The 15,693-nt window shown below is 34.4% G+C and overlaps 1 protein-coding gene across 7 annotated transcripts in view; it reads right to left on the bottom strand.

Annotated features, from left to right (window-relative positions):
* MAP4K3 (mitogen-activated protein kinase kinase kinase kinase 3) overlaps positions 1-15,693 on the bottom strand; it is a 187,988-nt gene that overhangs the window by 23,154 nt on the left and 149,141 nt on the right. For all 7 annotated transcript variants that reach the window (XR_007403089.1, XM_025454095.3, XM_049095778.1 and 4 more), the window contains 8 exons: positions 15,576-15,614; positions 15,289-15,342; positions 13,189-13,231; positions 11,407-11,566; positions 10,457-10,569; positions 7,519-7,560; positions 4,908-4,992; positions 3,508-3,587 (listed from right to left, as the gene is read on the bottom strand). Coding sequence is in view for 6 of the 7 variants with exons in the window: in XM_025454095.3 (XP_025309880.1) it covers positions 3,508-3,587; positions 4,908-4,992; positions 7,519-7,560; positions 10,457-10,569; positions 11,407-11,566; positions 13,189-13,231; positions 15,289-15,342; positions 15,576-15,614 (616 nt within the window). In the remaining variant the exon portion in view is untranslated. The remainder of the gene's footprint in view (positions 1-3,507; positions 3,588-4,907; positions 4,993-7,518; positions 7,561-10,456; positions 10,570-11,406; positions 11,567-13,188; positions 13,232-15,288; positions 15,343-15,575; positions 15,615-15,693) is intronic.

A 15,693-nucleotide genomic window follows, 5' to 3' on the forward strand; every position in this document is an offset into this window, starting at 1 on the left:
TCAAAGTAGCAAAAAATTGATTTTTATTTAATACTGTCTTGAACTGGATTTATCATAAAAAACAAAAAGCAGTTCTCTAGTATTAAATCTATGGCTTATTGTGAGATGATATATTTGTAAATATAAGTGAGCTAGCTTGTTGAATACAAGCATACATAAAGTAGCAGGGCAAGACACAAACTCCTTGCATAATAAATTATCAACATAGGGACAATGAAAAAGTATTTATACAAAGTTATATTAAGTGGATTTCACATTGGATTTTAGTTTTTAACCACATTTAATAAAACCCTAAAGCTTTTCTAGATTTCTAATGTCTACTTCTTTTAGCAAAGTAGGTTCTGGGTGAAATAAAGGGGAACTCTTATACATTGTTGGTGGGAATGCAGCCACTCTGGAAAACAGTATGGAGGTTCCTCAAAAAGCTGAAAACAAAGCCACCCTACAGCCCAGCAATTGCACTACTGGGTATTTACCCCACGGATACAAATGTAGTGATCCAAAGGGGCACCTGCACATAGCAGCAATGTCCACAATAGCCAAACTATGGAAAGAGTCGAGATGTCCATTGGCAGATGAATGGAAAAAGAAGATGTGGTGTATATATATATGCAATGGAATATTACTCAGCCATCAAAAAAAAACCAAAACGAAATCTTGCCATTTGCAACAATGTGAATGGAACTAGAGGGTATTATGCTAAGTGAAATAAATCAATCAAGGAAGACAATTATCATATGATCTCACTCATATGTGGAATTTAAGACGCAAAGCAGAGTATCATAGGAGAAGGGAGGAGAAAAATAAAACAAGATGAAATCATAGAGGGAGACAAACCATAAGAGAGTCTTAATCATAGGAGACAAACTGAGGGTCACTGGAGAATAGGGGTAACTAGGTGATGGGCATTAAGGAGGTCACGTGGTATAATGAGCATAGGTACTATATTAGACTGATGAATCACTGACCACTACCTCTGAAACCAATAATACATTTTATGTTAATTAAATGAATTTAAATAAAATTTTTAAATGCAAAAAGTAAATAAATAAAACTATATAATAAATTGGTTCTATAGTTTGCATAGACTCAGATATCTGCTTTCTCAGTGACTGTGACTTGGGATAATGTGATCTCTGTGAGTCAGTGTTCTTATTTGTAAAATGGAGCGCCTATACCTAATAGAGTTGTTGTGATGATTAAACAAGGGCGTGGAAGACTGGCACACGCTGAGCAATCAACAAATATTTCACTATAAATAGTAAAAGCTGATAAAAAATTTAAAATCAGGACTCTGTTTGGTGTCATTTTCTCTCCTTCCGGTGTCTTCCCCTATCTAGCAGACTCATGCTACCTGGTCTCTTTCCCCTAGAGGACAGAGAGAAATCCACCTAATAATTTCACAGCGAGACAAAAAAAACCCCTCAGGATCTCATATATTCTCATTCCCTACTTCCAAGGGCTTCCTCTGGGAGGGAAAAGGTTTCACTTTGTAAGGCATGTGTAGCTCAGAATATTATTACTCAATCAGTGTAGTTTCCAATACTGAAGCATCTCAGGAGGGGACTTCTTGCAGACTAGTACTGGGAGAGGTGGTGGGCACCTTCACTTGACTGTCCCTTGAATTAGGCGGATAAATACTTACCTCAACTATGCATGAAGTTGGTTTGCTCCTTAAAATTAATACTATTATTTGTAAGGTGATTTTTAGATATCTTTTAGATATCTTCTTACGTCCAAGAAAGGTATTACTACCTTTGAATTAGTTACTGATTATTATATATAATCAGAAAATAAATAACTTCTCTAGTTCCTAGTATTTTTCAGCCACCTCACTATATACCACTTCCAGATTGCAAGATTTAGAGTATATCATACAGTTTAGGATCTTGTTAGAAAATCTAAATTAAAAATGCTGCAGTGAGAAAAGATGGAAATGTTTGGTTAAGAGATTACCATTAGATTTTTTTTCCTCTCCATTGTATTTGTAATCAATTTATCTTTTTTTTTTTTTTTTTTTTTTCAATTTATCTTGATAATGGACAGCTTTATACCCAACAGGCACCCAAAACTTACTGGGACCAAAATGCATGCAGTATCATTCCCATCAAATCTACTTGCCCTTCTGTATATTGTCCCTGACTGGTGGTACTGCTGTTATTCATGCTGGAGACCGGGACTCAACCTAGACTTCCTGGCTTCCATGGTGAAGTGGTCATTCAATGTGGCCAATTTCAGATCTTTAATCTTTCTCTAGGTTTAGTGTTTCTCTACAGAAGCAATACAAGTGGGAGAGGCAGTGTGGTGAAGTAGTTAAGGACATGGGACTCTGGAGCTAGCTAGCCTGGACTCATATCCCACCCAGTCAGCACTTAATAGTTGTGGGATCTCTGAAAAGTTACTAATCCTTTCCTAATCCTTTCTGTGCCTCAGATTTCTCATTGGAAATGTGATTCATGATTGTATACATCTTTGAGAATTGTGAAGATTAAGTAAGTTTATTATACAAAGCATTTAAAAATAGTATCTGAAAAAAAAAATAGTATCTGGCAGGGGCACCTGGGTGGCTCAGTCACAGTTGAGCATCTGACTCTCGGGTTCAGCTCAGGCCATGATCCCATGGGTCATAGGACTGAGCCCTGCTAACTGGGGAGTCTACTTGAGATTCTTTCCCTCCACCTACTCTCTCTCTCTCTGGGATAAATAAATAAATCTTAAAAAAAAAAATTAAAAACAGTATCTGGCACATAGTAAGTTTTATATGGATACTAGCTGCTAACACAATCACTATCATTTTTGCAGGTTGTTTAGCATTGCTAGCCTCTGGGTACTAAATGCTCAGCCACTGGACAGTAACAAATGTCCTCATATAATTCCAAACTCCACTTTTTCCTTTCTGTCCTCTCCACTTCTGCCCTGCCTCAATGCTTCTTCACCTTTTGACCAAAATATCTTGTGTCATCTCTCATCACACTGCAAACAGTTCTAAAGACATGGATCTTGTCAACAGCATGGTATACACAAAGCTTGCGGGTGGCAGCTGCCTTCCCCACCTGCCTCCATTTACTATTACTATTCTGCACTCATTCTATATTCCAGTCAGACTGTCTGTTCATGGTTCCCTGTTCTTGTCATGCAGTTTCACAACTCCACGGCTTTATACTTACCCTCTGTCTATGAAGCTTCCACTCATTGCCATGGATGGTTTCTTCTCACCTGCCCACAGGAGGAACTAATGACTCCCACCTCTGTGGCTTCTACCTTGAGCTCATTCCTAGTGTGATACCTAACCTGAGTATTATAATGACTGCTATGTCTCTTTCTCTGTTATGTTGTGAGGTCCTGCAGGGTGAGGACTAGTCCTGTGAATGTGTCCTTAGTACCTGACAAATACAACATGCTCCATGGAGCTTTTATGGATAAGAGGCAGAAAATCTTAGAAGTGAATTTTTTTTTGTCTAGTACCTATATATACTTTTTTAAAAGGGAAAGTTTAAAATGACATACCTGTTCCATTGATGTTTCATGAAGTTCATTAAGATTCAAAGTATAAATCCCTTCTTCGGCACCAAATATCAAATACTGATCTGAAATGGCAAAAGTAATTCACTGGTTTTGATATGTAAAATACTTTCAGAAAGGACTTATATACAGATTGAATAAATATGTAATAACATGAAGAAAGAATTACTGTGATTGATAGGCAATAAATATATTTTAATACAAGTAAGTGGATAAACACTGTAACTCAGTGAACTGAGCTATATGTAAATACCAGCCTCAAAGCAGTAAGGCAAACTTTTATGTAAAACGGGTTTTGAAGACTAGACTGCTAGGGTTCTTCACTCATCAGAGGGTGCTGAGAACTGGCAGAGAATCTGTAGTTCCTTTTCTAAAATTCCTTTAATAAAGGATCATGTACAATTGATATACAGAACATAAATAAAGAAGAACTGGTACAGCTTAAAGATATTTTTGCAGATGGGTGACCATTATAGCAGTAGCATTAAAAAACCAGGATCTGAAAACCAACCAACCAACCAGGATCTGGCCTATTCAAAAAGTTAACTAAAACTTGGACAGCTCCTACTCAGTATCTTTTAGAAGATGGTACACTAGTCATGGTCCTGTCTGATCTGCTTTGATAATAAAAAACAGGCAACAACTTCTCCACACTACACTGAGGTATGCTGAGAACTGAATGCCAAGAGCATTCCTATACTGCCCATAATTTAGCATTAGTGCTGGCAGATTAAAGGCATAAGCTTTGTTGTCTGACAAAACAACTGAACTGGGTTCAAAGTGCAGCTCTACTCCTGACTGGTGATGAAACAATGAACCTCTCTGAATTCATTCTCCTTATCTGTGAAATACCAGTTCCTACACCTTGAATTTTTAAAAGATTCAGTAAGACGACATGTGGGCATGTACTCACATAGATCTTATATACACAGATACTAAGATACAGATATATAGTGAAAGAATGCAGATAGTCTTTAGTCAGGAAGTAATGACGATTCTTAATATGATCTCCTTTAAGATGGAGAGGTCCTCTAAAGTAGTCACTATACCCTGGATCCCGGGTAGTTAAACTCCTTTAAGAACAGCTGTACCTAAAACGCAAAGATACTGAATGTGCAGCAGCAGAAAAAAACTTTTCTAGAAGTAATTAGGGTGACATAGAGTATATGGTTTCACTCTATTGATATGGGCACCACAGTGAAATTTCAGTCACGAGTCAACTCAAACACTGCTAACAACATAAAGAAACATTTACTTTAAATAATTTTTAAAAATCACAACCAAAATTTTTTCAGAAAGGTATTCAGAACATGAAGAAAACTGAATGCTTTCATGACCTCAGTTTAAAAAACAAATAGGTAACAGATAAAAACATATGGTACTACCTCTTGTATCTGGGTTTATCCATGATGTTGCACAGTGAATTTTCAAAGGACATCCATTAAAAACCTTCGAAAAACATGCACCCATCTGGAAAAACGAAGAAAAACCAAGCAATACAATATTCCTTGATAAGAAGTAAATCAAGATGAAAATTTCATTTCATGACTTATAATGTTATTAATCATTGAATTTAATATTATAACATGAAACAGGTATAGCTGATTTCAAATTCATATTACAGACTTCAAAACATGGGTCTGTACTCATTAAAAATAAAGAATAAACATAAGCCATGCGCTTAATTCACCCTGGATAGATTCAATAAAAAGCTTTATTTATGTTAATATTTATCAAGCTCATTTACAAGTCTTTCATATAATAAACACCTTATCAGGAAACACAATACCATTCATTTGAACTTTTTTTTTTTTATCTTCAAAGAGTAAAATGTTAATTTTGAAACTGTTGTTTAGGTCAGAATAAATAAATATAAGAAGGTTTATTCATTTAATCACTTTTACTACCAACAACTTGGGGGGAAAAGAATACAAAAATATTTGGTGAGAAGAGCACTGTGCATCATTTTATAGCTAGAATATTTTCCTCAAAAATATGGAGATGATATCCAGAAACAGAATACATTACTATAGTCGATTATAATGGATTATAAAAATGTTAATGTAAAAAATAAAACAATAAACCTTAAGATTTCCTTTTTACTCACAGAAGCCTACCAACCAGTATTTTTTTAAGATCTTAGTACCAAAAAACAAGCACCACCTGGTAGTACCATCAGGTGGTAGAAGACCAATAAAAAATGTTTTTATGGTGCAGGGCAGAAACTGTATCATTTAAACTAATTCTAGGGATCCCTTGGTGGCTCAGCAATTTAGTGCCTGCCTTTGGCCCAGGACACAATCCTGGAGTCCTGGGATCAAGTCCCACACTGGGCTACCTGCATGGAGCCTGCTTCTCTCTCTGCCTGTATCTCTGCCAATCTCTCTGTGTGTCTCATGAATAAATAAATAAAATCTTAAAAAAAAAAACAAGAAACCTAATCTTGATAATTACTCTTTAAGACAGCTGCCAAAATTTGTATGTGGAGGTGCCTGCCAAACTCCTAAAAATCCAACTGATGAAATGAGGTGCCAAACAATCAAACCAACCCAACCTAAGCTAGTCTGGATAGTTGATCCTAGCTGGCTTTTCAGTTATGAGCTCTTCCCTGTCAGCTGCACACCTGACCTGAGAGTTTTGTGCTATGGCCAAGCAAGAAATCTTGTCCCGTTAAGGGTCTCTGATAAACTTGGGAGACCTTTGCTCTCAAAACTCTTACTTTATAAGATACGGTATAAATATTTATATCTTTTTAAAATATTTATATCTTTATACTAATTACAAATTGAAGAAACTAAAAAAGGCTAAAAAGAAGAGTCAAAAAAATACAGATTAGAAACGCAGCTGACACCTTCTAAATTAGCGTCACACTATGTTTTAGGTTTTTGCAGTAGCAAAAATGCAGTTCTATCTATACCAATGCACAATTACACTGAGCTAATATAATTTTAATCCTAGGATAGTATGCTCTAATCCAAAAAACAAAAAGCAAAACCAGGACAAACTGGAACACAGGGGTATATCTAGGTTCTAGTTCTAGCTCTGGTTGGAAATGGGTGGAGTTCTGCAAAGATTCTGGGGTCTGTTTCATTCATGGTCCAAATAAAGAGTTCGGGCCAGATGGTCGTTTAATATTCCTTCTAGTTCTAAACTTCAGTTTTTGATAACTGAAAACGCTAGAAGGGGCGCCTGGGTGGCTAGGTCAGTTAAGCGTCTGCCTGGTCTTAGGTCATGGTCCTGGGATCCAGCCCAGCATCAGGATCCCTGCTCAGCGGGGAGCCTGCTTCTCCCTCTGCCTGCTGCTCCCCTGCTTGTAGTCTCTCTCTCTGTCACAGAAAGAAAAGAAAAGAAAAGAAAAGAAAAGAAAAGAAAAGAAAAGAAAAGAAAAGAAAAGAAAAGAGGAGAGGAGAGGAGAGGAGAGGAGAGGAGAGGAGAGGAGAGGAGAGGAGAGGAGAGGAGAGGAGAGGAGAGGAGAGGAGAGGAGAGGAGAGGAGAGAAGAAAATGCTAGGAAAAAAGTGTCATATCTACATTTTGTACTTCCTACTGTATTCATGTGCCTTTTCCACATTTTTTAAAACATATCTACAAAGATTATTAACAATTTTTGGAATAAAGGAGCTTAAAATGTATAATTTATCATAATTTTATTCTGAAAAGCTACTTTTCAGATATAACAATGTTTATTTTTTAAAAAAGACTTTACTTATTCATGAGAGACGGTGGGGGGGGTGGGGGTCAGAGACACAGGCAGAGGGAGAAGCAGGCCCCATGCAGGGAGCCTGATGCGGGACTTGATCCCGGGACTCCAGGACTAAGCCCTGGGCCAAAGGCAAGCGCTAAACCGCTGAGCCACCCAGGGATCCCCTAAATTAGCAATCTTACAGACTTTTTCAATAATAATGGAGAATCAAACAGGTAAAAAATCTAACCAAAGATAGTCAATTATCTGCCATTGTATTTAGCTTGAAAACAATCTATCTGATATTTATACTTACATGTACTTTAGGTGTTGGGGGTAGACCGTTACTAATAGGCTTCTAGAAAAAGAATACATGCATGAATACACTTTTTTTTTGTTGCTGTTTGGTGTAACAATACTGTATTTCAAACATATATATCAAAATAAAATACATGAATACTTTTTCTTTGTAAAACAAAATATAATAGGCTGAAGTTCTCTTTATTTTTTTTTTGAAGCTCTCTTTAACTCTTCTACAGTCCTGATACATGCTCCCCCAAAAAACTGGTTCAGTGTGTACCCTTCCAAACCTTTTTTCTAGACAACTATAGGTATTCATATATTTGTGTATATTCCCATTTTTGTGCATGTGTGTGTGTGCGTGTGTATATATGTGTGTGTGTGTGTGTGTATGTATATATATAAAACCCACAGAAAACACTGTTTTTGTGTGTGTTTTAGAACAAATAGTTATGTACTATTTTATCAACCTCTTTGCCTTAATGTTGGGCCTTGGACAGATCTTCGTATCAATATACACATCTGGTTCATCTGTTTTAACTGGAGCACAGTATGAACATACTTTATTTAGCTATTCCCTAATTATTAATGGATTTTTAAGTTATTTTTCATTTTTTACTGTAACAACATTGCATAATCACTCTGGTATACGTCCTACTATGCAATGTATGAATGACTTTATTAGGGTATGCTGTGAAAAGAGAAACCACTGGAACAAAAGGGCTGCACCTTTTACCCTTTGGCAGATACCGACCACTGTCCTTCTGAATGCTCATTTCATAACATACCCACCAGCAACGTTGGAGAGCGCTGGTTCCTTATGGTTTCACAGACAATGTTATCAAACTGATCAGTAAAAAATGTTTTCTCCTTAATTTGCAGGCCTCTGATTGTTAGGAAAATTGAGAATATTTAAAAACCAGTTTATTCATTATCTATATATTCTCTTCTGTGAATTGTCTTCTTCCCTCTTTTACTGAGTTATCTTTTTTCTTATCTGAGTTCTTTATATAATCTAGATTTGAATACTATATTAAACACATTACAAATGTCTTATCTAGGTCTGTAGATTATCTTAACCTTGTTTACAATGTCAACTGAAGTTTCACATTTTGATGGATTCAAATTTATCAATCACTGGTCAAAGTATACTGATAATTATAAGGAAGAGTAAAAATTGCATAACTGTTTATCTACAACATGCTCAAGAATGTGAAATATTCTTCTAAGGGGCTACATGACTTGGAGTATAAGATTTGTCCCCCACAGAAGGAAATCTCTTTGAGATTATATATTTTAAACAAATTTTATGAAAGTCTAGACTTCTCTGGAGGTTAATCTTAATATTTTAACGATGACATCCTAATTTTTTCTCAATCTAAGTCAAAAATATCTAAATGGAATGACAAAATTTAAAAACTATTGTTAATTGATATCATATAAATGATACAGATGAAATATTCTGTGTAGTACTACTTCTGTAACTACTACACAGTTTTGAAATTAAGACTATTTGAAATTTTACTTTGTAGATATGTATATGAGGATGTACAGCCTATTACGGCTACCAATTTCTGACAATTTTTTTTCATTTTGCAAATAATTTATGTACTTAGTTTTATATTGATATCCTTAAATTATGTTAGATTATCTACTTTAGCAAAACATTTTTAATTAGGAAGCTCTGAACCTTCTAACTGCCAGATTTACATTAGAAATTGACAGAACTGGCTATAAATAATTTCAAGCTGGTGAAACTGTAATCATGTTTCAATATGTCATGGATACTACTTATCTTATCATACAGTCATGGACATATTTCAGAATTACTCTTAGTTTCACTACTACAGCATAGTAATTCCTTCTAATGAAATAAGGTAACAGAGTGAATTAAAAATGCATACATAAAAAATGTATACATCTCCCAAAAGCTTTTATGCTGTACTACAGAACAGTAGGTTGTATTTCTGTACTACTACATTAACAGGGCTGCTAAAATTTAAACTGATGAAAACAAAGAGGCCCCGCTCAGTTGGAGAGACTTCATAAAAACTTATTCCTGAAGGGCATTTTATGCTTTTGTTAACATCCTACCTAAATTTCACAAATTATGATGGATAAAGCCAGTTAAATGCTTTAACTGAATATAAAAATAAAGTTTGTCATATTATGTCATGAAATCTTAAAAAAAGTTGACTATCAGATATAGTACAAAAGCCTCTAGCAATATGCTTACTACATAAAAACATAGCTATATGTGCAGAAACATTTGAAATGTACTATAAATATAATATACTATAAATATATGTGTATATTATACACAAAAAATTAAAATCTCATTAGCATCTGAATTGAGGACTTTAAGGACTTTTTAAGTATTACACTGAAAGATAAATGTTAAAATATTTTAATCTCTCAATAAAAATTATTTATGTTTTATAATTGTGTCACAGTGTTTTATCCAAATTTGTAACAGGAATAAGCTGCTAAGGTTAATTTCATCTTTCCTGAAGTGTTATTTTATATCTACTGGAAAATAATTTTTTCTCATTAAGTTTTTTTTTTTGAGTAGTAATACCAAGAATTATGTAATCTACAGTCAGAAATTTGTCCTGAGTAAACGTTCTAGCTTTCCTTATCTGTCCATGTCCTTTCCATAACTTTTTGAGACTGAAAAATGAACTTTTAAAGAATCAATCTCATCATAATGAGAATAATAGTTACCTGTATACAGAAGGTCACATTTTATAATACACTATTATAACAAACTGGCCACCATTCAAGTATGTCACAGCAGTTACTTTTTTAAAGATTTAAGCAATCTATTATCATTATAATTAATATATTAAATACTATATTATAAAATCTATAATTGCCACAGTTTCATTAATTATAACGAAACTAACTTAACACAATGAAAAACACAAGTAGAGCTTATAAATATAAATACCTACTGGTACATCTTTCTTTTCTTTCCTTGAAGGGTTTGTGCCTCTGTGTTCATTCTGTTGTTGATATAGTGAACCATCTCGTTCTCCATTTAACTGGAAGGAGCTCACTCCATTTCCTTCAGTAAGATGTTTAAATATATTTTAAAAGGATTAATTTTCATGAAAACTTTCGTTCAGAAAATCATCAAGTAGGAAAGAAAAATAAGATCTTTCAGTTTCTGCCTTCATTTGGGATCATCCCATCAGAAATATTTAGCACTCAAGGAAAAAGTCTTATACGCATGTTCTGCTACTTAGAGCTCTATTTTTCTCATACAAATTTAAATCAGGTTATATCTAAGCACATATATTGTGTAAAAGACAAAGAAATACTGAATACATAACTACTTTTAGGAAAGGGTAATCTGCAGTATGTTATCCAGGAAACTTTAGTTGTTCTTTTTTTTAAATTGCTTTTTATGCATAACATCCAAGAATATATATTAAAACAGCATCTTCTAGTATTAATTTGGAGGCAAATATCCAGTAATAGTGACAATCATTTTTCTAAAAATGATAAATAAAATAAGGAAGTTAGAGTAGTACTCTTCTCTTTTTCTAAAACACAAGTAGCCTACAACTTGTCCCTGTCTGTTCAGAATTCAGTTTCTTCTGTTGCCACCTAAGATAAATGATGAATTAGCATTCACAATTCTCCAAGAGGGAAGAGGGCTAGATACGAAATGAGAAACAAGCACATCTGAATCCCAGAATGGGTAACAGGTAATCCTGTCATATAAACACTTCAAACCATGTGGCAAAAAGCAGAAAACATCTCTACAGTCAACTGCCTTCCTTCTCCTCTCCCTCAAAGGAATTTCAAATATTCCCTTAAAAGAAGGATATCCTCCATTTTCTTTACACAGTACTAAACCCTAGTAACATACTTCTCTCACCCTTCCTTCCCCCATTACCTAAAGCAATTGGCTTTTGTGGAGGTAATCTGGGAGGTGGTGGTCTAGGTGGAACTTGGGATGGCTTTGCAGGGCTCTCTGATGTGGGACATCTCTTGATAGTTCCTTGATTATCATCCTCAGTAGAATGAGTTTCCTGTGGTATGAATATGGACTTAGGCTGAAAAAATACAGAAAAGGAAACAATGATTAAACATGAAATTACTCGTTTCATTCAAAAGGTAAAACATTAAACATTTTCTCTTACGTATTAAATACTATTATATATCAGGATTTTAAACTGTGTTTACTAGCTAAGCTTCAAGATTATTCAACTATCTGATTATCTTACATATATCCTTAAAACGTACAATAATGGGTTTTCTCAGAAAAAAAGGCCCCTTAATTCCTTCACAAGCTTTCCTATGTAGACTTGCTAAGTAAAAATATTTTTCTTTTCTGATCTCCAATTTAAATGAGTCTCTTTTTATTTTAAGTATTCAGGCTAATCAGATTTCAGTTCTTTACAATGCTAAACTGTCTGTTTTAGATGACTCAATGTCTTTTATGTTAAAGCTTAATCTTTTAAGCTAGGGCAGGAGAAGATACCAATTAAAATTTTATCATACTGGAGAATACTAACACAGCAATATGGAATGGCTAAGAAACTTTCTGTGCAGGCATTGAAAAAACCTCCGGTCAGCTGACAGTTTAGAGAATTTATAAATTCTTTTTTTTTTTTGAATTTTTATTTATTTATGATAGTCACACAGAGAGAGAGAGAGAGAGAGGTAGAGACATAGGCAGAGGGAGAAGCAGGCTCCATGCACCTGGAGCCCAACGTGGGATTCGATCCCGGGTCTCCAGGATCGCGCCCTGGGCCAAAGGCAGGCACTAAACCGCTGCGCCACCCAGGGATCCCTATACATTCTTATAAATGTGTCCCTTATTAGGAAGATTGCTTGCTGCAGCACTTATCTTTTTGAAATTCTAATGTAAAACTAAACAAGCAAGTGCAATATTATCTACCTATGTGAATCATAATTTTTTTCAAAAGTATAAAATGAAAACAAAATATAGTAGTACCACTGGATGCCAAGACTGGTCAGACTCCAATTGTCATTTATAATCCCTAATTTCAAACCTTACTACAGCTCATTTTATAACTAGTTCAATTTATTTATTTATTTATTTATTTATTTTTAACTAGTTCAATTTTATAACTAAAATTTGCTCTGCATATAAACTTAAAAAATAAATTCATATTAGTATTACTATATTAACCCATTTTGTTTTTAAAAATACCATCAGAATAATTTTAGTATTTTATGATGCTTTTAACAAAAGGATTTTGTTGATAAAAATTTCTGAAAATTACTGTCCTATCTTATATTTTTAATGTAAAAGTACCTTCTGAGAGTTACACATCTATGATAAATTGCTATCCATTACTCATTCTCAGGAAATCTGTTACTAGTAGACCATACATAGATTTTGAAAGAAAAAATCTTACAAAAAATGTGAGATTTCCAATCAGATGAAATAATACTAACTCATTATTAATCATTTTCAAGTACAAATTTCTAGAACTTACTATTTAGAATAAACACTAAGTGATGAGGTAGATAACTAAAAAAAAGACAAAAATAATCACAATCATATATATCATGGTTAGTAACTTCTTCATGATTTTTTTTTTTTTGTGGCTCCAAGTGAAAGTAAGCTACAGAGAAACAATACAGTAAGAAGTGACAGATCACTCACACACACACACACGTAATTCAAACTGAAAAACCTGCTCACCTTTGGTGGCAAAGGAGGTGGAACTTTCGCTTTCATGGTTGAACTATAAAAACATGAGAGTTTAGAATCAGAATTAAATTGTTACTAAAATATAATTAATTTTTCAAAGATATGGAGGAAAATTTGCATAAACAAGTTCCTTTTTCTGAGATTATGAGTGTTTTCCAAAGTATTCTGTGAAATGTTCAAGTTATACTGAATGACTTATTCAGAAGTAATTAAGGAGATATGCTTTCTTGGTTTCAAATTAAAACAGGAAGATAACTACAATTCCAGTTTATATCAATCAGAAGGTAATTATTATAAAAAACATAAGTGGTAATTAGGTTAGGGAAAAATAGCAAAATGATATAGTATAAAAATATATTACAAGCCTCATTTTTACTACCGTTAGATATGAAATATTTCTGATGAAGCTGATCAAAAGCTACATATATTTGCTGTAAAATTTTAGGTAGAATTTATTTGATTGAAGCTAAAATTCATTAAAATTCATTACTGGGGTTTTAGATGTACAAAAAAATTGGAAGATGAGGGAGCATAACTCTCAGATGAGGAAAGGGAGGCTGAGAGGTAAAGTGACCTGACTCAAGGTCACAGAGTAGTGAGGTACAAAGGAAAACCTATGCCTCCATCCCTCCAGCTATTAGTCAGGTGTCACTGTACTATGAAACTGCACCTTTCTTTAAAGGAAAAAGAAATCTAAAAAAACTATGTATTAGTTTCACTTCACTAAGTGAAAATATGCCCTCTTTAAAAATACACTTATATCCAATGTATGTGTTTATTTAAAACATATCAGACGAAATTTAATCAACCAAGTACAAGCTTCTTTGTAGTCATAGTAGTAATTATAGCATCTGCAAGTTACCAATTTATGACATTAAACTACAAGACGTATTTACTGTTTGTTAATTAGTTTCTTTCAAAGTTGTCATTAGCCAGTGCCTTGAACTGAATTTTGTCCACTAAAATTCCTATGTTGAAGCCCTAATACCCAATGTGATTGTATTTGGACATAGGGCTTCTAGGGTAAGGTTAAATGAGATCATCAGGGTGGGGGTCTTGATTCAACAAAGACCTTGGAAGAAGAGTAAGAGAGATCGTTCCTTTTCTCTCTCTCTGTACACATTGAGAAAAGGCTATCTGAGGATATAATAAGAAGGCAGCTGTCTACAACTCAGGAGTAGGGCCCTCCTATTCCTTAGATAAAGGAACTGAATGGGCAGTTCCTTTATCTAAAATACCCAGACTCCAGAGCGGTGACAACTTTCTGTTATTCAAGTCACTCAGTCTGTGGTATTTTCTTATGGCAGCCCAAGCTAAAACAGACTTGCTTGGTAACAAGAATACCCAAATATGTGGAAGCAGCTTTGGAACTGAGTAACAGGTAGAGGCTAGAAGAGTTCTAAAGTACATGCTAGAAATATGGATGCTAAGAGTAATTTTGGTGAGAGGTCAGAAAGAGGAAAGCTGGAGAAAAAGTTTCCATCATCTTAGAGTACAAAAATAATCATTCACAGAATGTTGGTAGAATGAGGATATTATAGGATATTCTGCTGAGATCTTAGATGGGAATGATAAACGTACTACTGTAAACAGGAGGAAAGGTGATCCCTGTTATAGAAAGGCAGACAACTTAGCTGAATTGTGCTCATATTCTAGTGTTTAGTGAAAGGTTAACTAAGGTCATAAGAGTGGGTCCCTCATTGGACAGGATTGGAGGCCTTCTAAGAAAAGGAGGAGAGATTTTTCTCTGCATATATGGACTGAGGAAAGCCCATGTGAACCTGGTGAAAAGGTAGCCATCTGCAGGCCTGAAAGAGATCTCTCATCAGGAACTAAACTGGCCAGCAGCTCCAGCCTGACTTCTGAGCCTCCAGAATTGTGAGATAAATTGTTTAAACCACCAGCCTATGGTATTTTGTTAATGCAGCTTAAGCTCACTAATACAACTAGAATAGAGAAAGAAACTGTGGTATAATCCATAATACTAAGTTACTAATGATACTAAAATTACTGGCAATATTAAGCTGTCAGATTTATGAAACCAAGCCAAATAATACCTTCTCTTTTATCAAAAACAGAAACAGAACTTACTGTTTAGATTCATCATCATCCCCTTCATCATCTTCTAAATGTGCCACATGCCCTCTAAGGACAAAGGATAATTCCACTGTCACTAAATGGACTTTAACCAAAATGGCTTAATAAGAAATTTTAGAAAATGCAAGAAGGGCTACTGCAAGACAGAATTTTATTTCTGCAGCTTTACAGGATTTAGAATTAAACAACAGTACAACTTTAGGCTATAAGATAGAGAAGGGGGCAGACTTTACTCATCTATGACGAGAAGTATTTTAAGCTTAATTAAAAATCAAAATTACCGCTGATGTAATTCTTCCTCAACAGACTTCAGAAGACTCCTTAAAAGAAAACAAAAACAAAAACAAAAAATGTGAATAAATAAGCAAAGGAATACCAAGTACATATTTTCATCACTTT

The sequence above is a fragment of the Canis lupus genome, chromosome 17, assembly GCF_003254725.2.
Source record: "Canis lupus dingo isolate Sandy chromosome 17, ASM325472v2, whole genome shotgun sequence".
Taxonomy (NCBI): Eukaryota; Metazoa; Chordata; class Mammalia; order Carnivora; family Canidae; genus Canis; species Canis lupus.